General features: G+C 39.8%; 2 protein-coding genes across 20 annotated transcripts in view; one reads left to right on the top strand and one right to left on the bottom strand.

Moving 5' to 3' along the window:
• Swt1 (SWT1 RNA endoribonuclease homolog) overlaps positions 1-3,805 on the bottom strand; it is a 69,382-nt gene extending 65,577 nt beyond the window's left edge. For 10 of the 13 annotated variants that reach the window (XR_015001390.2, XM_048431037.3, XM_085688125.2 and 7 more), the window contains exon 1: positions 3,178-3,537. Coding sequence is in view for 3 of the 13 variants with exons in the window: in XM_048431038.3 (XP_048286995.1) it covers positions 3,178-3,198 (21 nt within the window). In the remaining 10 variants the exon portion in view is untranslated. Of the gene's footprint in view, positions 1-3,177; positions 3,538-3,558; positions 3,638-3,662 lie in introns of those variants that run through there. The other 3 variants (XM_085688126.2, XM_085688127.2, XM_048431031.3) reach the window with 3 other exon arrangements.
• The window catches only part of Trmt1l (tRNA methyltransferase 1L), a 31,850-nt gene continuing 9,350 nt past the window's right edge, over positions 3,526-26,025 (top strand). The window contains exons 1-10 of one of the 7 annotated variants that reach the window (XM_048431053.3): positions 3,526-3,637; positions 9,517-9,612; positions 11,580-11,693; positions 15,048-15,112; positions 15,534-15,663; positions 17,116-17,239; positions 17,623-17,702; positions 22,747-22,990; positions 23,641-23,853; positions 25,487-25,677. In XM_048431053.3, coding sequence (XP_048287010.1) covers positions 15,056-15,112; positions 15,534-15,663; positions 17,116-17,239; positions 17,623-17,702; positions 22,747-22,990; positions 23,641-23,853; positions 25,487-25,677 — 1,039 coding nt within the window. In that variant the 5' untranslated portion in view covers positions 3,526-3,637; positions 9,517-9,612; positions 11,580-11,693; positions 15,048-15,055. Of the gene's footprint in view, positions 3,638-3,985; positions 4,463-9,516; positions 9,628-11,579; positions 11,694-14,815; positions 14,930-15,047; positions 15,113-15,533; positions 15,664-17,115; positions 17,240-17,622; positions 17,703-22,746; positions 22,991-23,640; positions 23,854-25,486; positions 25,678-26,025 lie in introns of those variants that run through there. The other 6 variants (XM_048431052.2, XM_048431047.3, XM_048431045.3 and 3 more) reach the window with 6 other exon arrangements.

Below are 26,025 nucleotides of genomic sequence, written 5' to 3'. Positions count from 1 at the left end.
AACCACAATCCCAAAGAACTTAGACAACAATGAGGACACTAAGAGAGATTTAAACAGATATAATCTGCGTGGGAAGTAAAAAATAGAAAAAGACAAGATCTCCTTAGTAAATTGGGAGCATGGGGACGTTGGGGGAGGATTGAAGGAGGGAGAGGAGAGGCAGGGAGGGGAGCAGAGAAAAATGTAGAGCTCAATAAATATAAATAAGAAAACAAACAAACAAATAAAAAAAAGTACCCTAACCAAAAGAGGTAGCACATGCATTTAATTCGAAACTCTGGAAGACAGGCAGATCTCCATGAGTTCCAGGCCAGCCTGGTCGTTTTGGGAGGTGGTGGTGGTGGTGGTGGGTATAGTGTTTTATAGTGAGTTCCAGACCAACCAAAGCTAAAAGGTGAGACCCTGTCTCAAAAAAAAAACAAACAAAAATGGAGACATTTTCTCAATTAAGATTCCCTCTTCCCAGATATGTCTCTACCCTATGTCAACTTGACCTAAAACTAACAAACAACGCATTCCTGTGTACTATGACATTCTTTAAATTCATTTTGTCATAAAGTTTACATTCCTTTATATGCAAATTAAAACAAATAACTGAAGAGGATTTTCTTCAGTTTCTTCAGTGAGCAGTTCTCTAGATTCCAGCGTCTTAAACTATGGGTTACAACCTTATATTAGCAACATTAAAGGGTTTCTGAACACACAAAGACTAAAATTAATTGAAAGTCATGTGTAATGAATCCTAGATGTTTCTGGCTACACTCACAGTACTGCATCGAGTGACACCACTGCAGCCTTGAACACAATATACACGAACTTTGCATTGCACATGCCTTCATACCCACAAAACCCCAGCTAATGCTACCTTTAGTACCTTCGCTCATATGCATGGCTGCTGTATGTCATGAATTGCAGTGTTGGTTTTTTATTTTTTTTATTTTATTTATTTATTTATTATGTATACAGTATTCTGTCTGTGTGTGTGCCTGCAGGCCAGAAGAGGGCACCAGACCTCATTACAGATGGTTGTGAGGCACCATATGGTTGCTGGGAATTGAACTCAGGACCTTTGGACGAGCAGGCAATGCTCTTAACCTCTGAGCCCTCTCTCCAGCTCGAACTGCAGTGTTTTTACTGGACATGCAAAATTTTCCTTATAGAAACACATTAATAATGGCTTGATTACAGAAAACAAAGAATTTTAATATCTTCCTACAGCACTCAATTATTACATCTTTGGACTATATTGCTTTAGAATGTTTGCATGCAAATTGCTGTTTGAGTTGCTGACTTCAGTTTCATATTTCAAAAATGTTAAATTAATTTTGGTTTGATATTAGAGAAAAATTTCCAATAATTTTTGAAATGATCATAGAGATACCCATTACATATTTATGTGAAACAATATTCTCAGCACTGATTATTATAAAATCAAAATTATCAATCAATCATCTCTGAAAAACTGAAGTACTTACAGTATCAAATATTCAGCTAAAATTTAACTATCATTTTGTCTTTGATAACTCATGCTAGGGAAAGCCAGACACCAAGTCCTAAATGACACCAAGTAGCTCATGGAAAGTCACACACAGCAACCAAAACCAAGTTTCAGACAAGAGAGTGACTTTGAAGCTGACCCTTGTCAACTCTTTACATGACAGTGGACCTTGCAGATAGTTTGGAACTGTATCCTCATTAAATACTCAAAGCCACATCTGCCCAGGAAGCTAATTTTAATTTTTAGCTCCACAAAACCTGTGGGACTTATGTTTATTATTGCTTTAAGATATGAAAGAACAGTTGGATAATGAAGACAGACCTAAGCGCACCTCTAAGTTCGAGGTCAGCATGGTCTAGAGAGTAAGATTCAGGACATTCAGGGCTACATTGAGAACCCCTATCTCAAAAAATAAATAAATAAGTAAATAAATAAAAGATATAAGATAGCTTATTTGGCAACACAACTGATGTTGAAGAATACTCCCTTAAGTCTTCAAACTGAAAATTCTTTCATACTTAGAAATTCTGAACTAAAACTGCCACTGAATCCCCTTGCTACCATTAACTTAGTGTGTTATTTAGATGGCATTAAATGAGATTAAAATATTGAATCAAGCTTTCAAATTAGGCATTTAATTGAATGCTGAGGATGTCTTTTAAAGATAAGATACAGTGCTTCCTATCCATACCCAAAGTCCTGGGTTTCATCCTCAACCTCACAAGGTGCTGCAAGAGCACAAGAATAAAGGGTAGGGGTGGGGGAGTTCAGGAAATTAAAAATAATGTCAAGTCTTGGATGGTACACTGATACAGTTAGCATTTCTTTAAGTTGTAATTGGTGCCATTATCTCATTTCTAATGACTGTTAAACGGTCAGTCAACTCTACACACAAGAATACTCATCAAGGGCTGGAGAGATGGCTCAGAGGTTAAAATGCTCTTCCAGAAGTTCTGAGTTCAATCCCCAGCAACCACAGGGCTCACAACCACCTCTACTAAGATCTGATGCCCTCTTCCGATGTGCAGGCATACATGCGGACAGAATACAGTATACATAATAAATATTATTTTAAAAAAGAATACTTGTCAAAAAGAGGTGATAGATTGACAAAAAGGGTTTTAGCTGTCTGGTAGTATCAGGCCTCTGACGTAAAAGCTTGTGAGCTAAGCAAATACTCTACCACTGAGGTAAGCACATTCGCAGCCTTAAAGGGACTTTAGAACTTGCAGAAGATTCCTGGACAATCTATTAACAATAAACCGGGAAAGGAAAAACACATTCAAACACACTTTCTAACTAGGAGAATGAAAAGATGAATTTCCAGACAGCACTTCAGAGGGTCACATAAGCAAGTGTCATTTCTTACGCTTTCCCAACAGAGGAAGAAACAGACCAGCGAGCAAAGACTTGACCCTATTAAGCAAATACTTGACCACCCTCGAAGTGTGGGTTTTATACCTGCCTTTAACATTCATTCAAGAGAGTCCCAAGTGGGGCAACCAAAATGGAAATTCTTTTTTGTTTTGTTTTGTTTTATTGTTTGTTTTGCTTTTTTCCGTCTACTCCAATGCGCGTCTCAGAAATAAAGAGAAAAGAACGAGTAAGGCTTCGGTGCCATACAAGCCCAGGATAAAAACGATAAAATCTGGGATACAGAGGATTCATTGGTCACCTACCTTGGAGAATCTAAAATGCATCTGAGTGTCCCGGTTGCGCAGATCGCTGTTTTTAAAAGTCTAAAACCAGGTCAAAACAGCAAAAACCATCTCCCACAACCACACCGCGCTTGTTCTGGTAACGCTGAGGCAAAACAGTAGGAGAAAAGAGAGGTCTGCTCAGGAGCTTGAGGAAAGTTGGGAATGGGGGGGCGGGAGCAGACGCGGGACTCTTCCTCAGCGCGGCTGACTGAAAAGCGCCACCGCGAGCCCTCCACAGCCTAGGCCCACCCCCTCGGAAGCCGTCATCCCCTCAGCACAGCTGGAGCAACCTGGCTCCCAGTCACACCCTCCACAGAGAGGGCCGACAGCCGGCCAGCCAACAGAGTCGTCCCGCCACACCTCGGCCCGCAGTTCCCGAGCCCGACAGGCATCTGGGTAGCCGAGACAGGAGCGGAAGGCTGTCGCCCAGCGAAAAGCCGTGAGTCCCGAAAACCCTAACTTACCAGCGCCGGAGGCAGAGGCGGAGGCGGTGGCGGCGACTCCCAAGTCCCCGCGGGTGCCAAAGACGCCTTCCTCGAGCCCGCTGCACGCTGGGAAATGTAGTTCTGCGCTCTGACCCAACCAAGCGCCGAACACTCCAGGGAATTCTAGAGTTCTCGGAGATCTCTGTGTACTTCCTCCGAGGACCGGAACTGAGCCCCGCCCGGGGGGCGCGATGCTCCTGGGTATTGTAGTCTTAGCTCGGTTCGGTGGCGGCCTGTGGAGCACAGAGGCACCGAGGAAACGGAATTCTTACTCCTCATTGGACAGTGCCCGCGACGCGCTTCTGCGCAGTCTGTGGTGGCGTCGTAACGCCTCGGGGAAGGGGAAGCCGGTGAAAGCTCGAACCGCTGCCTCTGGCCCTCTGCTTTTCGGCTGGCAGGGCTGTGTTACTGACGCCTTGCTGTTCGTCTGTGGCACCCGTGCAGCCTTCCCATTTGCTTCCCCCGCCCTGGATCCAGCCCTGTGGGCATTAACGTCAATTCTCTTGCTCCGTCGCGAGTCCCCTCCGCGTCCCCTGGCACGGAGGCCGTAGCTATGGAGAATATGGCGGAGGAGGAGCTGCCACCCCAGGAGGAGGAGGAGGCCCAGGTCAGGGTCCCGACCCCGGCCCCGGAATCGGCTCCGGTCCCAGCTCCGGCCGCAGATTCGGCTCTGGACTCGGCTCCGACGCCGGACTCGGCTCCAGCCCCAGCCCTTGCCCCGGCCCCGGCTCCGGCCCTGTCCCCGTCCCTAGCCTCTGTCCCCGAGGAGGCTGAAAGCAGTAAGTGCAGACGGCCTGATCTTTCTGCCGCAGAGAAGCGAGTAACCTTTCCTCTCTTGGGGAGGCCCTTCTCCGGGGTGGTTTTTAATGTGGAGAGGCAGATTTAGGGAAATGGGAGGAGGAACGAGAGCGGCAGGAAGGAATATAGAATGGAAGGGGGTACCTCCGTAAACCTCGAGGACATCATCATGAAAGATACATGAAGGCCAGGGGTGATGCAGATAAAATAAACAATGAGATTAGTGGCGTTGTCGGTTAGTGTGTCTAGTAGTTTCCGTCTCAACCCAGTCTACAATAGTTAAATAACTCCTTTCAAGTGTGTTACAGTAACGGAGGCAGCCTCTGAGGTGAGATCCTGTCAAGATTTAGAAACTGTAAACTGATTTTTCAATCAGGACGTACACACACACACTCAGGTGGATTTGTCTTACTAAATTTTCTGTAGTATATCTTCCTTCCAAAAATAATTTGAAATCCATAGACACGAACCTGCTAAAAGCCAATTGAGCTTTGTACTTCATTCCATCAGAAGACGATCGTGAAAACTTAATAGTTCATTCTTTTGTTCCCTGAATGTGTTTATGTGTGTTCTTAGTGATGGTTTATTGGATCATCATATAGGAAACCCAAGATTGATAATTAGCACTTTAAGAACCTTCTTTAAAAAAAAAAAAGACCTTAACACTATACAGTGAGCCTAAGAAAGAGTCAACAAGTTCTTTCAACACATCTTGTAGTTCATAAATTGATCTTTATTGATCTTTATACTCTTTCCAAATTATCACTTATGAGAAATTAATACATATTTACTATTTCTAAGCCAACTTGGGGTTTGATGTATATAAAACAGTCATAATCTAAAAGAATTATTTTGCAGTTCTAAAACTACATTTAAGAGTTGCAGGGCTAGTCACAGGCAAAACAAAATCAGCCAGTGGGGGCTTCTGATCATTCGCAATCACAGCTTGCAGTGCAAAATAAGGCTGGCCCTTCTTTCTTCCTTCCTTCCTGTCTTCCTTCCTTTCTCTCTTTACAGTCTGATGCACAGAGAATTTCCTACTCTTAAGGAAGTAGCTACTGTCCTCCTGATTATGTTAAATAAAAATAGTTCAGCAGTTTGGGGAATGCATGCCTTCTTGACCCCCCTCACCATTTTAATACCTCGACACGGGGCGTAGATAGTGGCTCCACATGGTAGTGCATGCCAGTAATCCTAGCATTTGACAGACTATCAGGAGGGCTGATAAATTAGAGATTAACCTGGTCTCTTTAAGGAGACATCTTCTCAAAAGTGTAAGTGTTAGGGGACAGGGGCTGGAAACATTTGCATATAAATGCTAAAATAAATGTGTAACTTGAATATACTGTTTAAGAAAGCTTCAAACACACACTAATCATCTAAAAATGTATTTTCAGTTGATGTAGTTAGTCCTTTGAAGTTAGTCATAGCAGCCAGGCAAGATGAAGATGGTAATTCTGAACTAGAGTTGAAAATTGAGGAAGAAGTAACAGAAGTTGTGAAAGAACCTTCTAGTTTATTTGGTTTATCTGATTTAACAACAGGTTTGCTTTCTTGATTATTAGTATGTTACAAAAAAAAGTTGACTGATTTAAATACAGAATGATATCGACCATGTTAAGCCAAAAAGTGATTTTACAGATAATTCTAGGCTTATGACGAATTTTCAGACAGGTTTTTTGTTTATTTGTTTTTTAGTTTCCTTCAGTAGTGGACAACAGCATTTTCAGTTTGCTTCTCCTAACTTAGTAGGCTCTTTCTCTTGTTTTGCACAACCTGGCAGAATAGTTTAAGCACACCTTTATACAGCATATATAACTTGTTGCACATACATGTCTGGACCATGAAACAACCTTTCATGATTTCAAATGTGGTAGTTTAGTATGTACACATGGATTCTTTTTTGATCATTACTGTCAATTCTAAAAACTAAGGATGCTTTTTTCCCTCATATATCTCATTTTAACTTTTTGAGTGCAGCCTGGTATGTGAGGTGCTCAAGCCTGTAATCCCAGCCTTTAGGAGACTGAGGTAGGAGAATAATGGATTTCAAGCCAGCATGTGCTGCATAGTGAGTTCCAGTCTTAGCTATACAGTGAGCCCTATCTCAAAAAGTAAAAAACTAATACAGTATTTGTCATTCTGCTTTTGCTTAGGAAATTGTTTGAGCAGAAATGTCTGATGGTGTTTGATTCCGAAGTTGGGATAAAAATGTGCTGCTACCTTCAAAAAGTAATGGTTGCTGGGCGGTGGTGGCACACACCTTTAATCACAGCACTCGGGAGGCAGAGGCAGGTGGATCTCTTTGAGTTCGAGGCCAGCCTGGTCTATAAGAGCTAGTTCCAGGACAGGCTCCAAAACTACAGAGAAACCCTGTCTCAAAAAAACAAACAAACAAACAAAACTAATGGTTTTTCAAAACTACTTAACTATCCTTAGTGCCTGCTGAGTACCAGTTCTGTGCTTGACATTCAGCCACCAGAAGGATAAATCAAGTATAACTGCTGCCTTTTTATTTACTATGAGAAAGAAGGAAAAAAGGACACAGATTATGCACACGTATGAATGAGTGGACTGAGAATGGAGCTGGTAGACAGGAAGGTGGCAGCATCAAAAACTGAATTAAAATATTTGAGGCTTTAAATTATTTAGCATATTGACTGGGCCTGAGATTCCATTCTCTTTGGAGATGTTCATCTGTCAGGTAACATCCCCTGGCCTTATGAGTTCGGGTTCCCACTCTGTAAGAATGCCTTTCCTTTGGAATGCCTATGTATTCAGAACGCTTCATCTTTAGGAAGAACAAACTGCAGTTTTTATCTGTCTCCTTTTCTGCAGTACCAGAGTCCTGAAAAGACATCTACACTGGGTTTTGTGCTGATATTTTATTTGTATTTTAATAAATAAATCTTGCCTGAAGATAAGATTGCAAAGCTAAAGCTACTAGAAGCCAGGGAGTGGTGGCACACACACTTTAATCCCAGGAGGCGGGCGCAGATTGATCTCTGTGAGTTCAAGGCTATCCTGGGCTACACAACAATGATCCAGCAAGAGACCCAGGTGGTGGCCACTCACACCTTTAACCCCAGTGTTTGGGAGACACACACTGCTAATCCCGCCACTAGGAAGGTGGAGAGAGGACTATAAAGGAGAAGAGACAGGAACTCACTGGAGTGTGGAGTCTGAGGATTCATGAAGACAGGATCTTGTTCTTTTGGTCTGAAGATTTGGTAGAGGTAAAAGGTCTCTTTAGTGACTGGCTGCTTTGCTTTTCCGATCTTCAGCCTGAACCACAGGATCTGTCTCTGGGTTTTTATTATTCATGCTACAGGTTTTCTGGATTTGCTTTCTCTTTCCTTTTGATTATCTATTCTTTGCACTTTTTCAAGATCACAGGAAACTGGATGGTGATGGCATACACCTTTAATCCCAGCACTCAGGAAGCTGGGGCAGGCAGATCTGAGTTTGAGGTCTACAGAGCCAAGTTCCAGGACACCCAGGGATACACAGAAAAACACAAGAGACCGTTTACTAATACAGTAGTGTTTTCTTGTTTATTCCAGCTGTAATACTTAGTTATGTGCATTCCTCTCTTACACTTTTCTCCTTTGGCTGCTCCTCCTCGATTCACCCTGCCCATTTATTCTTTCAGATTCTACCTTCCTGCTTCTTTTGACTCAACTTCTCTTTCCAGTCACTTGTAGATTATTTACTACTTTACTCAGTAGTAGATTTAACAGTTTAAGACTGCTGCCCCACCACCAGCACACACACATACATACTAAACGAAGTGCATGGTCCAGCATATTTCAGGAAACTTAACTTATAATTTCCAAGCATTTGACTTGAGGAATGTGTTGTGTTTAGGAAATCTCAAAGTGCATAACAGACAAAAATGGTTGGGAAACATAAACTGTATTAGAATTGAAACACATGTTAGTTGCATTTAAGAACTAATTTTCTGGCTGATGAGATGGCCTTGTAGGTAAAGGCATTTACCGCCTGGTCTTCAGAGCCAAGTTCCAGGACCACCAGGGCTACACAAGGGAAACCCTGTCCTGCAAAAAAGTATAAGACTAGTCACCAAGTCTACTTAACTGAAATTCTGTTCATAACCTCAGTTATGAAATTGTTCGTCATTTGTTAATTCTAATAAATAATATTGCCAGCCACTTGTTAGGATTGACTAGGCATTCCTTGGTATCATATTACCTGTACATCTGATATTCATACATTATATAGCTACTATGTTAAAAATTAACATCTTAATATCTTGCCTGTAATTAAAGCTCTTTGAAGACACAAAACATCGATTATAGTTCTCAGGCTATTTTGTACAGGGTAGAAATTTTTTTAGTTTTGGTTTTGTTGTTGTTGTTGTTTTGACTTGGTCTCATATAGCCCAGGCTAGCTTTGAAGATATTTGTAGTTGGGCTGGAGAGATGGCTCAGAGGTTGAGAGCACTGACTGCTCTTCCAGAGGTCCTGAGTTCAATTCCCAGCAACCGCATGGTGACTCACAACCATCTGTAATGGGGTCTGGTGCCCTCTTCTGGCCTGCAAGCATATGTGCAGACAGAACACTGTATACATAATAAATAAATAAATCCTTTAAAAAAAAAAGATATTTGTAGTTGAGGGTGACTCCGAGCTTCCTGTCCTCTTGCCTCCACCTCTGTGTGCTAAAGTTATAGGTGTGCACCACCATGCCCATTTATGTGGTCCTAAGCTTCAGACTCAGGACTTCCTGGATGCTAAGCAAATACTCTACCAACTGAGCTACACCTCCAGCCCCAAGGGCAGAAACATTTTCCATGGAATTACCTTGACTAAACACACTGGAGTTTTTCTTCATAGCGTTTGTCTCCTGAAGTACACTTGCCATTTTCTGATCTGAACTATAGCCGTTCCCATGAGGTACTAGACTCCATACGATAGAAAACAAAAGTATAAATGTCTGTATGGTAGGAATAACTAAAAATGGAATAGGGGAAAATGCTAAAACAATTTTCTAACTCTTTAAAATTTCTTTTCAGAGAGACACATCTCAATTCAAAGACGACTTGCTGATCTGGAGAAGTTAGCTTTTGTGACTGAAAGAGATGTTGACTCTGCCAGTTCATTGAACTCAGGTACTCTGGATCCAGGTATACCCGTGTTTGGGGGTACACACACACTTTCTGTTTTGTTCTTTTTGTTTTTGATTTTTTTTTGAGACAAGGTCTCATATCTTGTTTTCATTGCTCTGTTTTGTCTTTATTTTTTCCTTTTTGAGACATTTAACTCATGAAAACAGTTTGTAAGAATAAATTTATTCCTATTGAACTAGAACAGTAGTACAGAGTTTCTATAGGGGGGTAATTGAATTAGCAACAAGTTTTGAACATCCCAAAACACTGCTTTAAAATAGCTTAGCAGGGACTGGAGAGATGGCTCATTTTTTGTTGTTGTTTTGTTTTTTGGGTGTTTGTTTGTTTGTTTTTGGTTTTTTGAGACAGGGTTTCTCTGTAGCTTTGGAGCCTGTCCTGGAACTAGCTCTTGTAGACCAGGCTGGCCTCAAACTCACAAAGATCTGCCTGCCTCTGCCTCCCAAGTGCTGGGCTTAAAGGCGTGCGCCACTACCACCTGGCAAGATGGCTCATTGATAAAGAGCACTGGCAGTTCTTCCAGAGGGTATGGGTTTAAGTCCCAGCACTTGGACTGGGCCACAGTCATTTATAATTTTAGTTCCAGGGGACCCAACGCCCTCTTCTGGCCACTCTAGGCACCAAGCATGTCCATGGTACACAGACATATATATTCAGGCAAAACACATACACATAAAATAAAAATAAGTTAAAAAGCAGGTAAAATTCTCTGGTACAAAGTGGGGGCAATATAGTTGGAACAAATTTCTAAAAGGTTGTCAGTGCTCCACTCTCCTGCCTCTACCCCACTATTCATCCTCATAGTTTCTGTCTCTCTATTTAATACATTTTATTTATTTGGTAAAGAGAGCACGCTGTGGCACACATGTGGGAGTCAGAGGGTGACTTGCGGAGCTCAGTGCTTTCCTTTCGTGTGCCTCCCGGAGATCCTAAGGCTGGATGACGAGTGCCTTCCCACTGAACGTCGCGTCTGCCCCGCTCTCTGTTCTAGGTGCTTCCCATCGCATCTGCCCGTGCTCTGCTCTGCTAAGTGCCTACTTCTCGTGTTTGTTTAAAATAAGCAGTGTATATTCAAAAATGAATTATACTTATTCTTGCATTATTCTATGTACGAAAGATATTTTTGCATTAAAATCATTATTGATTGGTAATTTCTGTATATTTTATTGCTTTAAGCTTAAATTTGAGATTGTAGTTCTTATTTGTTTGCCTACTTATTGGCAGTGTAGGTCCTGGGCATTGAACATAGGTTGTCAGGCTTGGTGGCAAGTAAATTCCTTTACCTATTGAGCTGCTTGCCAGCCTGAGATTTTAATTCTTGGACACTTTATCAGAACTGTTATTTAAAATATACTGTATTGCTAAGTTAATGCATATTTTGATGATCTAGTCTTTTCAGTAATACTTCATAAATAAGGGAAAACATAAATGTAGTGATACAGTAAAGATCAGGATATGATGGTTTTTCCAGGTCCCTGGCCTCAGAACAGCAATGCATTGCGCTCTGTCTTCTATTTTTTTTACCCTGTCTTTTAGCTGTCTTCACTACTGCCAGTGTAGTAAGGGAAGTACCATAGCAGATGCCCAGGCACCTCTGCCCAATACCTGCCTTTTAGAAAGGTCACGTTGCTGGTTTTCCATTCTCAGGTGCGGAGTGGTAGACTTCCTAGCAAAAGTTTAGCAAAAGGCAGTATCACCTTTTAAACTTCTCTGTTCCTACTGGAAACAGCTGTCATCAACTAGCCACAGATAGCAGAGTTTCAAGGCTAAAAAATAGTCATTGTTCATATGCTACAAATCTTCTGAAGGACATCCAGGATCAGAAATAAATAGATCCCTGCAGTTAAAATCTTTGTCTAAGAAGGGGGGTGAGTACATGAGGTTCCCTGTAGTTTTTGTAGCTGAATCCAGGCGTTAATAGCTGATAGTCTGTGCTTTTTCTTCTCTTTAAGAAAACAGTCATACTTGTCCATTGTGCCCTAAGGAAAAATTCAGAGCTTATAGTAGTCAGAAGCTTCGTCGACACCTTCAGAATTTACACTGGAAAATCTCAGTTGAATTTGAAGGTTAGTATTTCAAGTATTTTCACTTTATAGTATGATGATTTAATGTATTTAACAAAAGACAGTAAACACATGACAGTTCAGTGGACATTTCTAATCATCTGTGACTGCGATGTATGGGGCAACTCTGATCTGTTGCTTGTTAAACAATGTTTTATTAGGTTTCTTTTCCTCATGTAGAACAGCTGCTATTCCACATATAATTGTAACGACAAAGTAAATGCAAAAAAGCAAGAAAATAAAATAATTGGTACTGAGAAAAAAGTCAGTAGCTGAGATTTTCAGGATGTTAATAGAATATAAGGTATTCAGAATTAGCTTTACTATAAGATAAGGGAAAATGATTAAAAATACACTAAGTATAATGACAAAATGATGTAATTTGAAGGAATAAATTTTTAACAAGTTGGTTCATAAGGAAAATAATAAAATTGAAACTAAGATCACTTTAAGAGACTAGATTCTGAGGCAGTGAAGTACGGCATCTTTTACATTTTAAAATATATATATTAATCCTTCATGTGAGTGTCATACCAATAAAATAACCAGTAGACAAGAGTAGAGACACAGTGGTAGATAGATGTGTGAGGATAGTCATTGCATCACATACTTTGCGACAAAAACTTGGAATTAAAAGGAATATTGACTGCATTGTGGCATATGCATATCTAATGCAGCCTCTAAGAAGAATATGTTCGACATAGCCTAGCAAACTTCGAAGTTTCTATTTCCACAGTAAACTACAGTCTTAGTTAGGTTTCTATTGCTGTGATAAAACCGTGACCAACAGCACGTAGTTCACCATCCATGGAAGTTGGACATGAATTCAAAGCAGGAACCTGGAGGCAGGAGCGGAAGCAGAGACTGAAGGTGTATAGCTTACTAGCTTGCTCTTTATGGCTTACTCAGCAGCCTTCTTTCTTTCTTTCCTTCTTTCTTTCTTTTTCTTTTTCTTTTCTCTTTCTAAGATAGGGTTTCTCTGTACCAAGTCTGTCCTGGAACTCACTCTGTGGACCAAGCTGGCCTCTGACTTGGAGATCTGCTTGCCTCTGTGTTCTGAGTGCCAGAATCAAAGGTGTGCACCATCAGTGCCTGGTTGTGCCAGTATTTTCTTATTTTGTTTTATTATTTATTTGAGATAGGTTTTCTGTGTGTGTCACCCTAACTGAAATTGCTCTGTAGACCAGATGCTGTCCTCAGACTTGCAGAGATCCGCCTGCCTCTGCCTCCCAAGTGCTGAGATTAAAGGCATGCGCCACCACTGCCCAACTTTAGCCTGCTTTCTTATAGCACCCAGGACTACCAGCCCACTGGTGGTACCACCCAAGGTGAGCCACATTTATCAGTAAAGAAAATGCTCCACAGTCTTGCCCACAGGCCAGTCTAGTAGGGGCATTTTCTCATATGAGATTCCTTCTTCCAAAATGACTCTAAGTTGACATAAATAGTCATTGTTGCTACTAATGAAATTAGCAGTATGTGGAGTATATTTTTAATATTCCACTTGAATAAAACTGAAGTTTTTCTCTGAAGAAAAACCTCTGCATTGCAGTGTTATACCTACATATGTATGGAATACACACATACATACACACACACACTTTCTCTCTCTCTCATACATGCAAATCCATATGCACTTGTATATAATTATGTGAGATAGAAATTGTTGAATATGTGGGCCAGTCAGCATCCTCTAGCTGAGTTAATGGTTACTGGAAATGGAAGAGACATTTTCTTACATAACCCTACTTCTTTAAGTAACCCATGCTTCTGAAAGCAAGCCCTCACCTTTGCTCCTGTAAGTAGCTAATGAAACTTACTGGGTCGTAATTTTTTTTCTGAAAAAGACATGATGGTAGAAAGGGATCAGCAGGCATGAGATGGAGACAAGGTGTGATAGTGAGCAGTAAATGGGGCTAGAGATATACATTTGGGAAATGTCAGAATCGAGACAGTATTTAAAGTTATGAGATTTAACAACATAGACAACCTTCTGGGCTCCTCAACAATATGCAGTGGGGGAAACGATGTAAGTATTAGAATAAGGAGGAGGTGAGTTACAGACTGGGTTGGGAGAGTCCTTCTGTCAGCAAAATAAAGCTGAAACGATCTGGTTCAAGGAAATGCATAGGGACGGAAATATAACTCAACGGTAGAGTAATTCCTTAGCATGTAGAAAGCCCTGGAATTTATCCCTGGAATTACCCAAAGAAAGAACTGAAGAAAAGGCCTAATGGTTTGTTCAAAGACAGGATCTCAAGTAGCCCAGGCTGACCTTAAGTAGATGTGTAATTGAGGATGACATCATTTTCTGGCTTCTACCTCCCAAGTAATGGACTTACAGGCATGCTACACAATACCCAGTATTTTGACAAATACATTTTGAGATGACCAGTAGTCAATTAAAATTCTTTAACAAGCGATTAGAATTAGGGGTCTTAGTGTTTGGAATAAGTTAGTAACTAGCACTATATTATCCATTATATTTAAAATTCCTATAAGAGATCATTGAAATCATGAAAGAAGTTAAACTTACTGGAGAAAAAGTATATAGTCACCAACCAAGCTTAATAAATATCTATATTTAGGGTATGAAAAATATCTAAAGATCAACACCAAAACTAAGAATAATAAATTTATGGGGCTGGAAAGATGGCTCAGAGGTTAAGAGCATTGCCTGCTCTTCCAAAGGTCCTGAGTTCAATTCCCAGCAACCACATGGTGGCTCACAACCATCTGTAATGAGGTCTGGTGCTCTCTTCTGGCTTGCAGGCATATACACAGACAGAATATTGTATACATAATAAATAAATAAATATTTAAAAAAAAGAATAATAAAGTCAAAAATAAAGTAAAACATTTACAGGTGGGAGGAAAACCAAGATTATTCCCTGTTATTTTAGTAAAGAAGCAAAGAAGATGAAGTTCAAGGTTGTGAACAATATATAACAGTCTTAGTGCCAGAGCACAAACCATCTTGACAGAACTAGAATTTGCACACAGGTCTCCTGTATTTGCTTGACTTCATATGTGTCTGTCTCATTTATTAAATAAATGTTGTTCAAGTAATCATAATGTTACAAATAGAAGAATAATCCTAATGATTCTTTCTTTTTTTCTTTTTGAGACAGGGTTTCATTATACAGCCCTGGCTGACCTGGAATTCACTATGTAGATCAGGCTGGCCTCACACTCAAAGAAATTCACCTGCCTCTGCTTCCTGAATGCTTGGATTAAAGGCATGTGTCAGTGCACTGGGTGATCCTAATTATTTTTAGAAAATTAAAAATTATAACTTTGAATGCCAGTAGGAGTTTAATGAATAATAATAACACAGCTCGCCATTTTTTATTCTAGGCTACAGGATGTGCATCTGTCACTTAGCTTGTCGGCCAGTAAAACCAACCATTGTTGGAGAACAGGTAATCAGATACTTGCTCTTATTTTTAAATTAGTTGACTTTAAAGAAAGCACATTTTTTTCCCATTCTTTAAACTACACTTTGCCTGGGCTTAAGGGATGGCTCAGCAGTTAAGAGCACTGGCTGCTCTTTCAGAGGTCCTAAGTTCAGTTCCCAGCACTCATACATATGGTGGCTCACAGCCATCTCTAACAGTAGTCCCATGGGATCGGATGCCATCTTCTGGTGTGCAGATGTACAAGCAGACAAAAGTACATAAATAAATAAATCTTTAAAAAAAAAAAAAAACTACACTTTGCCAAGAGCCAATTATCTTTCCTTCACCTTCTGTACTAAATCCAGTGCTCACGAACATATTACAGCTTAAAACTCGCATTTTATTGCCTTGGTAACCTGCTTAAATGAAATGTTCCATTCGGTAGATTTCCAGTAAATTGGGTGCCCATTACCATTGCATCATCTGTTCAGCGACAATCACCAGAAGGACTGACATGCTAGGGCATGTTAAGCGCCATGTGAATAAAGGAGAAACTAAGTCCAGGTACATTGCTGGTAAGTTATGCAATCTCACTAACATTAAGAATTAGGTCCTTAAATAAAACGATCCAGTTACTCTTTTCATACATTAAGTATATAAACATACTGATTTAACTAAATTATTTGGTTGACGTTGACAAGTAATTCATAACTTCACATTTTTTTCTTTCTATGATGTTTCCAATAATGTTCAGCTATTCTCAACAGATATTAGTAAATGTTATAAAAGCTGCAAATGGCATTCGTGCCAAATCAGGAATTTTTTTTTTGTGTGTGGTGTTTTTTTGAAGACAGGATTTATGGATTTATCTGTGTATCCCTGACTGTCCTGGAACTTGCCTTGTAGACCAGACTGGCTGCAAACAGAGATCTGCTTGCCCATCTCCTAAGTGATGGGATCAAAGGCATGCATCACCATGCCCAGCCAAACTAAATAGCTTAATGAAAGAGTTTATAATTATCTATTATGAAAAATTATAGAATTATAGTCATAGGACTTTTCTATCAGTAACTGTTTTGCTTATTGTGGAAATCCTGGGAACAGGATGCCTAGTGGAAAAGTCCTTTATTGTGAATAATATAAAATCTCAAGGGTTAGGTTAGCAAAAGCTGATATTGTGAGATACCAGACATGCCTCTTCAGTGAGTAAACATTAGAAAAGGTTACTTTTCTTGATGTTATAGAAGGGGAAATATGGATGTCATTTAATGTCCTTAATATAATATTGACCAAAAAAGGACAGATAAAGAATATAATTATTTTTGCAAATATTACATTTGTCTTACCTCTTGAATATTTTAAATATATGTGCATCTGTTTTCATAACAGTATTCCATTTGAGTTTGTAGCTGAAGGATTATAATGTATACTAAATATAAAATGTTCCTATCATTACTTAATAGCCATTTGAATGCAGTTTAGTTTAAAATTATAATTGTGGGAAAGTGAGACCCACGAGATTGCTTAATGGGTAGAAGTCTTCTATGCATGCCTGGTAAGCAAGTTCTACCCCTGAATCCATAAGATGGTAGGGGAACACTGACTCCCCAGTGTTCTGAAGTTCAGAGGTTCAGAAAATACTAAGATTCTTACTCCGCCCACGAATGGAAAGTACCCTCTATAGCCAGCCTGTGAGTGCATAATGTAGCGTAATGAATCATAAAAATACTCTAGGATTTTTACTATCTGAAGATATTCTTGGGTTTTATAATACTGATATGATGATAGGATACACAGAATTTTAAGTGGATGAACGTACTCGCATTCACCAAATGCCTGCCAAGGCACGACTCTTTCCACAGACAATTGAATAAATTCGTTCTGTGACTTTCTTTTTTTTCTTATGCCTACTGAACTATTTGCTTTAGCACAAAATGATATAAAGCTACTTTTTAAAATGTATTCTGTTAGATATTTAGCATTATTTTCAATTATCCTGTAGTAACAGTTTTTTTCTTCTATTTTAGCTTCTACTGCCAAATCATCTAATGAAATTTTGAAGGAGACAGATACAGATATACAAGTTTTTCCTAACTACTCTATACCTCAGAAAACAGATTCATATTTTAATCCAAAAATGAAACTAAATCGGTAAGATTGATTGAAAATAGAGCAATAGACTTTTCAGATGAACCTCTTTCAATCTCTCTGTTGATATATATTAAGATTAAAATCATCTATTTAGCATTTTTCTCAAAATATTTTGATTTTCTACCAACCCAATTTTTCAAAGAATAAAATAGGCCTAACTTTATGTAATTAAACTTGTACAGACTGGTGGAAAGTCTTATTTATTAAATAAATGGATGCTTGTTAAATATAATTCAGTTAGATTCATAGTTTAACCTCACAAAACTTATAGGTCTTGAACTGTTAATTTGAGAGTGTATATAAGGTAGATAGATATGTTATTTATTCTGCAAAGTTGAAACCGTAATACAGCAAAGTTACTTCAGATTATTCTTTCTTTCTAGTCAGTTAATATTCTGTACGTTGGCTGCTTTGGCTAAGGAACGAAAACCTTTGGAGTGTTTAGATGCTTTTGGAGCCACTGGTAAGAAAAAAAACTTAATTTTTCAAATTTATTTTGCCTGTGTGATGTTTATCAAATCCATGCAGTACTTTTAGAGGCCAGAAAAGGGCATCAGATACCCAGGAAGTGGCATTCGAGATGGATGCAAGCTATAATGTGGGTGCTAGGTCTCTGGAAAGCGGCCATTGCTTTTAAGTTAAATCTATCTCCCCAGCCCCTATATAATGTCTTCATGAGCTGCACGTGGTGGTGCTGCTCAGCTTTAATCCCAGCACGTGGGAAACAGAGGCAGGTGAATCCCTGTGAATTCAAGGCCAGCTTGGTCTACATAGTGAGTTCCAGGATTGCCAGAGCTACCTAGTGAAACTTTGAATCAATAAAAAAGAAAGAAAGAAAGAAAGAAAGAAAAAAAAAAAGAAAGAAAGAAAGAAAGAAAGAAAGAAAGAAAGAAAATCAAATTTTCACGTAAAGTTTAAGATCTAAGGCAAGATTTTCTATTTTTTATGGAATTTTTAAAAAAAGATTCTACATAAAAATAAGCAGTGTAATTATCTAATTCCCATGTGTCACTTCAAATATAATTCACTCATGTTCTGTCTTATTCTATCAGTATCTCCACAAGTTCAGATTTCACACATTAGTCTCTTTATTCTTGTTAATTTAAAACAAATTCTGGACATATTTTATGTAAATACTTAAGTAGGACTAGTAAAAGAAAAAAGAAAACAAGCAAGGGATCCATGTGTGGCTGACCTTCGACTCCATGAACTCCTGATTCTCTGCAGCTTCCCGTGCTGAGATAGCAGGACTATCTATCCTCCATACTCAGGGAACTCTTTTAAAATGAAGCTATAATAGCATTATCATGCCTAGAAAATGAAGACTAATTCAGACAACTAAACATTTCTAAAAATTCAAATCAAAATCCAAAGAGTCTATATTACCTTGACTCAAGTCTATGTCTCTTTTGTTGTTGTGTTCTTTAGACACAGAGTCTTACTATGTAGCCTTGGCCGACCTGGAACTCACTTTGTACCCGAGGCTGGCCTCAAACCCAAGAGATTCTTAATTTCACCTGTCTCTGCCCAGAATTAAAGGCATGCACCATCATGCCCAGCTAAGTCTCTTATATGGTCTCCTTTCATTTTGAGTGAATGAGAGCGAGAGCGAGAGAGAGAGAGAGAGAGAGAGAGAGAGAATGTTTATTAAGAATCAGGTTTTTGACATGAACTTTCTGCACCTAGATTTGTACTGTCTCACTGTGGCTTACGTAACATACTCCTACAACCTGTACTTTTCCAAATTGCTCTGCTTCTCAAGTGGCTCAGACTAGCCTTAAACTGGCCGAATGACTGAATATGACCTTGATCTCCTCCCAAGTAGTAGGTATATACTACCATGTCTGACAAGAAGAAAAACAATTGTTTTTCTGAAACAGAGTGAAGAAGACAAAACTAGCTCTTGAACTCATAGAGATCCTCCTGCCTCTGCCCCTCAAGTGCTGGGACTCAAGGTGTGTGCCACCACTCCTAGCCAAAAAACAATATTGAAGGACATTTGTTCACTGTAGTCAGCTAATAGCTAATAACTCCTTTTTGTGTTTTTCACTTATTTTTTGTTATTGTGAGAGAGCATGTGTGGATGTGTATGTATGTATGTTATTGTGAGAGAGCATGTGTGGATGTGTATGTATGTATGTTATTGTGAGAGAGCATGTGTGGATGTGTATGTATGTATGTTATTGTGAGAGAGCATGTGTGGATGTGTATGTATATATGTTATTGTGAGAGAGCATGTGTGGATGTGTATGTATGTGGGGGGGGGGGTCAAAAGACAACTTTGAAGAGTTGCTTCTCTCGTTCCACCTAGATTTGGGAACCAAACTCAGGTAGTTTGACTTTCACCTGCTGAGCCTCTTCGCCAGCCTTCCTGTGGGTTTGGATGATCGTTGCCAAGTCTCGGTTTTGTTCTAATTTTGGCTTTCTAAGACTGACTCTCTCTGTAACTCAAGCTGGTCTAGAATCAACTGTTTAGCCCAGGCTGTCCTTGAAGTGCTCCTCTTACTGCTGTGTCCAGTGTAGGAGTCTAGCCTTCATGTACAATGCCAGCCCGCATTGAAACCAAAACCATTTTTTCTCAAAAGACTTTTAGCAATAGAGAAAAGAAAATAGAAACAGCAATTTCTGAAAGGCCATTCGTGCTCGTCACATGTCTTCATAAAGATTAGCCGAATTCCACTCTTGGTCAAGTGTATACTGAAAATGAAAGCATTTAAAAGCATGAACTCTGGGGCCAAAGTCCCTGGGTTCAAGTCTTGGCTTCATCACATGCTGGTCTGATGCCCCCAGGAAATTGTGTTTTGATTTTTTTTTCATGTATAAAAGGGTACAGGGGATAATATCCATACAAGTATTAAAGATTTAAATCTCAACACAGATAAAGTCATTGGAACAGTACTTACTAAGGAAATGCTATAGAAGCATTAGGTTTCATCTCCGTTGTATTATTAGTACTATAACCATTCTTTAGTAAGATATTTAAAATGGTAACAGTAATGAGGTAATCCTTCTAAGATGAGCCATTGAAATGTGAACTTTCAATTATTTTTTTCTATGTCTGGTATATATATATATATATATGTGTGTGTGTGTGTGTGTGTGTGTGTGTGTGTGTGTGTGTACATGTGGGTGCATGTGTGCAGAGGTCAGAGGTCAACACTGGCTCTCTTCCTCTCTACCTTGTCTTGTCTTGCTCTCTACCTTGTCTTTTGAGTCTGGGTCTCACTGAACTTGGATGGAGCTCACTGAGTTGAGTAGACTGGCTTGAGTAGCAAGCCCCTAGAAACCCTATCTCCACCTCTCAGAGATTGGATTGCAGATCCTTACTTGTTGGATTTTCACATGAATATTGAGGATTAAACCTCACATCCTAATGTTTGTATGCAAACATTTGACTGACTGAGCTCTCTTCCCAACTCAGTTTTTTTACTCTTTCGGGATCAAATCAGTCACCAGTTTTGTTCTGATTTTGGTTTTCTCTGTGTATCTACACACAACTCTATGTACACCAGGTTAATCTTGAACTCACAGACATCTGTCTTCCTCTGTCTCCCAAGTGCTAGGATTAAAGGTGTATGCCACCATTCCCAGCTTGAGTTATCTTTTATAATGTAACTCACACTCCTGTCCTCTCTCGAGTCTATTGCAATAGTCTCCGTGTTCACAGTCATTTTCCCCTGTGTCACACAGCAGCCGTTTCTCTGAGCTCCAAATGCTGATGCTGCAGTTAACAGCAGCGTCTTGATTACCTGAAGTCTAGAAAGTGCTCCACCATCATTTCTGTCACCCTCATGAACTTTTCCCCAAACTTATTGCCATGTTCTTCCTTACATATTCTGTTCTTTACCTTTTAAAATCTGAAATTATTAAAGTTGATGCCTACAAAAGGTATATTCAACATTTTTATAAACTGCTGGACCTGGCACCATTTTCTTTTTATTGGCTTCTCAACCCATCTTCTGAAAGTCAGATATCCTGGACCAGCATCATTAAAAGCAGCTCTGGCAGAGCAGTCACTACTATTCTGTTCTTTTTAATATATTTGTAAATTGTTGGTAGCTCTGTGGCAGTTTCTTTACATGTCTGTTCCCCTAAAATGATAGTCTTAGAATTTATCCCACAAGTTTAATGTGAGAGTCTGAAAAAAATTACATAAAGTCTATAACAGTAGATAAGATTTTATTTCCATTTGTACAGTAGAAGTGTGTAGAAGGTGTCAGTATTTCAGATGGTGTGTTAGAGATGCCTGTCAGTTGGGTTTATGTCACTATTTCCAGTTAGAAAATGGTCTTTAGTTCTCATCCCCCACTCCCTCCCCTCTACTTCCTCCCCTTGCTCCCAGCCTACCCGGGAGATCTCATCTATTTCCCCTCTTGGGGAAATCCATGCATCCCTCTTAGGGTCTTCCTTTTTACCTAGCTTTTCTGAGGTTGTGGACTGTAGTCTGGTTGTGGGCTATAGTTTGCTCTACATCTAGTATCCATTTATGTGAGTATATACTATGCTTGTCTTTCTGTGTCTGGGTTACCTCACTCTGGATGATTTTTCTACTTTCATCCATTTGCCTGCAAATTTCATGTCAGTTTTTTACAGCTGAGTAACTCCATTGTGTAAATGTACCACATTTAAATGAATAAAAAATATAAATAAAAAAGGAAGAAAATGTTCTTTATGCCCTTTTTAGTAGCTACGGAAAGCCTGTGAGAATGAGCTACCCAATTGAGTTCTTACTGCATATACAAAGTTGTTCCTTTTACTGCACAATGGTGCGCCTGTGTGCTGTTTGGAAATTTTGGCCTAGAAAGATTATTTCTTCTTTATTTCATTTTGTAATTATGCATGTGTGAGAATGAAGGCATGCATGTGGCAGGGAAGGTGGGTAGGCGACTTTGGGGAGTCTGTTCTTTCCTTCTTCCATAGGTTCTGGGCCTCAGAATCATCATCTAGCTGCTCAGAGAACACTTTTGCCTCCTGAGCTATCTCATTGGCCTGGAAGTTATTTTTCAGGTTTAAGGGAGATGAGCATATTAGTGCATGCCTATAGTCCCTGTACACAAGGAAGCAGAAATAAGAGGATTAATGTTTCACAGCCAGCCGGGAATTGTGGCACACAACTTTGATTTCGACATTTGGAAAGTTAGAGGCAGGTGGGATGTCTGTGAGTTCAAGAACTACTGACCCTGCCTAAAAAATAAAATATTTGAAGACCAGCCCAGGCTACAGTCAAAGTACATTGTCTTTGTTATTTTTATGGTGCTTGAGGGTAAATTTGAGCAGCAGGACTTTCACCTTGCCATCTTCTTTTTCAGCAGGGTATCACCCTGTTAGCATACTGTATTCTGGGATTCATAGACATGACGATTTGGAGCGCGCGCGCGCGTGTGTGTGTGTGTGTGTGTGTGTGTGTGTGTGTGTGCACATTACTTATAAAATGCCTACCACTTCAGTTATTAGTTGTTGCAACTTGATATATTTAATTATTGTCTTCTCCCCTATTTTCTCCCAAGGAATAATGGGATTGCAATGGGCAAAACACCTTGGAAATGCAGTCAAAGTTACAATTAATGACTTGAATGAAAACTCTGTGACTTTGATTCAAAAAAACTGCCACTTAAACAAATTGAAAGTGGTGGTAGACAGTGAGGAGAAAGAAGAGGGTGATGCCCTTGAGGAAGATGACACTCTTGGTGATATCCAGGTGACCAGGATGGATGCCAATGTACTGATGCACCTGAGATCTTTTGATTTTATGTAAGTGAAGAACATTTGTCAAATAGATTAAACAGGTCTACTGAAGGTGGGTGCTTTCAAATTAAAGAAACTTGTAGTGGTTTATTTTAATACAGTTTTTGGCCTTGGCCTGAGATTCCCAATAAGAAAAATTTCAGACTTCCTGGGAATGAACATTTTCTCTTAGGCTAATTTGTTCCCGTGTGTTTGGCATGTCACTGTCTATTTTATTTATTTTTAAAACCTAATTAAAAGGCCAAGCAGTAGTGGCGCACACCTTTAATCCCAGCACTCGGGAGGCAGAGGCAGGCGGATCTCTGTGAATTTGAGGCTAGCCTGGTCTACAAGAGCTAGTTCCAGGACAGGCACCAAAAACTACAGAGAAACCCTGTCTCAAAAATCAAAAAAAAACCTAATTAAATATTTAAAAGAGATTGGCAAAGTACTTTTTTTCCCCTCAGTTTTTTGAGACAGTCTCCCTATTAGCCTAGGCTGACTTAAAACTGGAAGACCTCCTGCCTCCTTCTCAGTGCTGGATTCCAGGTGTGTTGCCATCACACCTGGCTTGCAAATTACTTTTGAACCTGTGGACTTTCATCATTAGAAATAATATTGGTGTCCTGTGGCTTACTGATGCAAACTCAGGTATGTCTGTTTCTTTCTGATTTTAGACACCTAGACCCTTTTGGAACATCAGTGAACTACCTAGACTCTGCATTCAGAAACGTAAGAAACCTTGGCATAGTATCAGTGACTTCTACAGATATCAGTTCCTTATATGCCAAGGCACAGCATGTTGCCCGGCGTCACTATGGATGTAACATTGTCCGAACAGAGTATTACAAGGAACTAGCAGCCAGAATTGTCGTAGCTGCAGTGGCAAGGTACCAAATTGCCAATAGTGTTCCTAATATGTTTTAGTGTGTCTCATGATTTTAAAGAGATAATACTATGAATGAATGCTTATTTTTGAAAATATACATAAATTTTTAAATTCTGTATCCCTTACATGTAATTTTAATTTGATTTATTTTAGTGGTTTTAATTTTGTCGTCTTTTTCTTTCTTTTTTTTTACATGTATTCATTTATTTCATGTGTATTTCTATAGGTGCATGTGTGGAGGTCAGAGGACAGCTTGGAATAGTCGGTTCTCTCCTTCCACCATGTGGGCCTGGGGATCAACCTCAGTTCTCAGGCCAACAGCAGCACTCTTACCCACTAAGCCATTTTAATGGCCTATTATTCTTGTGTTTTATTAGAACTTAGACGTTTATATCTGAAATATAAAAGAGAAACAAAGAAAGTAAAAGTTAATTTCAGACCTGTCTTAATTCAGTGCTTACAGGAGTAGGGAAGAGGTAGCAACATAAAAAGGAGAAATAAATGTTGTTTTTAGATTTATAAGCTGTTTGAAAGATCTTTTCATCTTCGAATAGTCTGAATAAAATGATGGCTTCTAACTTGATTCTGAAAATGACCTTGTAAAACGGAAGGTCTTTCTGTGTCGTCCCAGGAATTGAGAACTGTTGTAAGGAAGACTATTATCTGCCATGTACAGAATTTTATGCCACAAAAAATATTTTCAATATTTATTTTTGTGTTTGTGTGTATGTGTGTGTACGTGTGGGTGTGTCTGCCACATGTATGCAGGAACCCGCTAGGGTCAGAAAAGGGCATCAGATCCTCTGGAGCTAGAGTTATAGGCATTTATGAGCTACCATGTGGGTGCTGGGAAATGAACCCAGGTCTTCTGCAAGAGCAGCAAGCACTCCTAACTGCTGAGCCATCTTTCCAGCCCCCTGTAAGAATAACTTAATAATGCAATTTGTGATTTAGAATATCATAATGGTTGATCAGCCTATTCACTTGCCACCCGAACACAGGTTCTACAGCATTCCCATGCAAATTCTTACCTCAGCATAATTACAGGTTCTTCGTCCTCGTCAGTCTTCAGCATGTGTTAAGTGAGCAGCAACCCTGATGCTGATGCACAGTTCGCACATGATGCTGTGTACTCAAAGTGTTCATAAGAGCAGGCTTGGGAGTGGTGTGTCTTGTAGGAGCTAATCCAGAGAGTCCACACAACCACAGAGGAAAGGGCTTTGACGGGCTCTCACTGCATAGTCAGCAGCTAGCAAATAATCCTGCATACAGTCAGTAGTCAGTAAATTCATGTGGTTGTAAGAAGCTTTTTAGGAAAAAACTAGATTAAACTCAGACAACTGGTCATGATTACAAAGAAGAGCCATGTGGAATGGCAGAGACTGCAGTCCCAAGCTATTCTGAAGGGGAAATGTCTAGAGACAGAAGACCTGGACTAACAACCCTCATTTCCTGTATTTCAGTCTGTGTGTGAGTCGTGGTAATGATCCTTTGGAAGCACTGTTACCAAAGATTGAGTTTCCCACAGTCCACCCATAGTGTGCTGTCAGGTTAGCTCTGTCAGCACAGTGCTATACAGAGGAAATGAGGAGCCATCAAAATAGCTTGTGACTTTTTTTTTTTTTTTTTGACAGAGCTGCAGCGCGATGCAACAAAGGCATAGAAGTGCTGTTCGCAGTGGCTCTGGAACATTTTGTGCTGGTAGTTGTGCGGGTCTTAAGGGGGCCTACTTCAGCAGACGAGACTGCCAAGAAAATCCAGTACCTGATCCACTGCCAGTGGTGCGAAGAGAGGATCTTTCAGAAGGATGGTAACATGGTAGAAGGTAAGCTGAAGTCCCTCTGGCCTGGGCATCACATAAGCCTCCGGCGAGTGAGCCCCCATCACATCCTAGTCATGCACGCTAGGCTTTGCTTTCAAACATTACTGCTGGAGAGTTGAAGCACTCCTGGGACAGCAACTGTCTTACCCATTGTTGTTCTCTTAAGTTCTTGGTATTTTTTAACATGAGTTTTTTAAATGTATGTGGGTATTTGGCCTACATATATATCTTGGTATGTGTCTGGTACCTGCAGAGGACAGAAGAAGGCATTGGATCTCCTGGAAGTGGAGTTACAGACAGCCTTTGTGGGTGCTGGAAATCAAACCTAAATCCTCTGGAAGAGCATCCAAT

This window comes from Myodes glareolus, chromosome 5 (assembly GCF_982192425.1).
Source record: "Myodes glareolus chromosome 5, mMyoGla1.1, whole genome shotgun sequence".
NCBI lineage: Eukaryota > Metazoa > Chordata > Mammalia > Rodentia > Cricetidae > Myodes > Myodes glareolus.
This window is presented reverse-complemented; position numbering and strand designations above follow the sequence as displayed.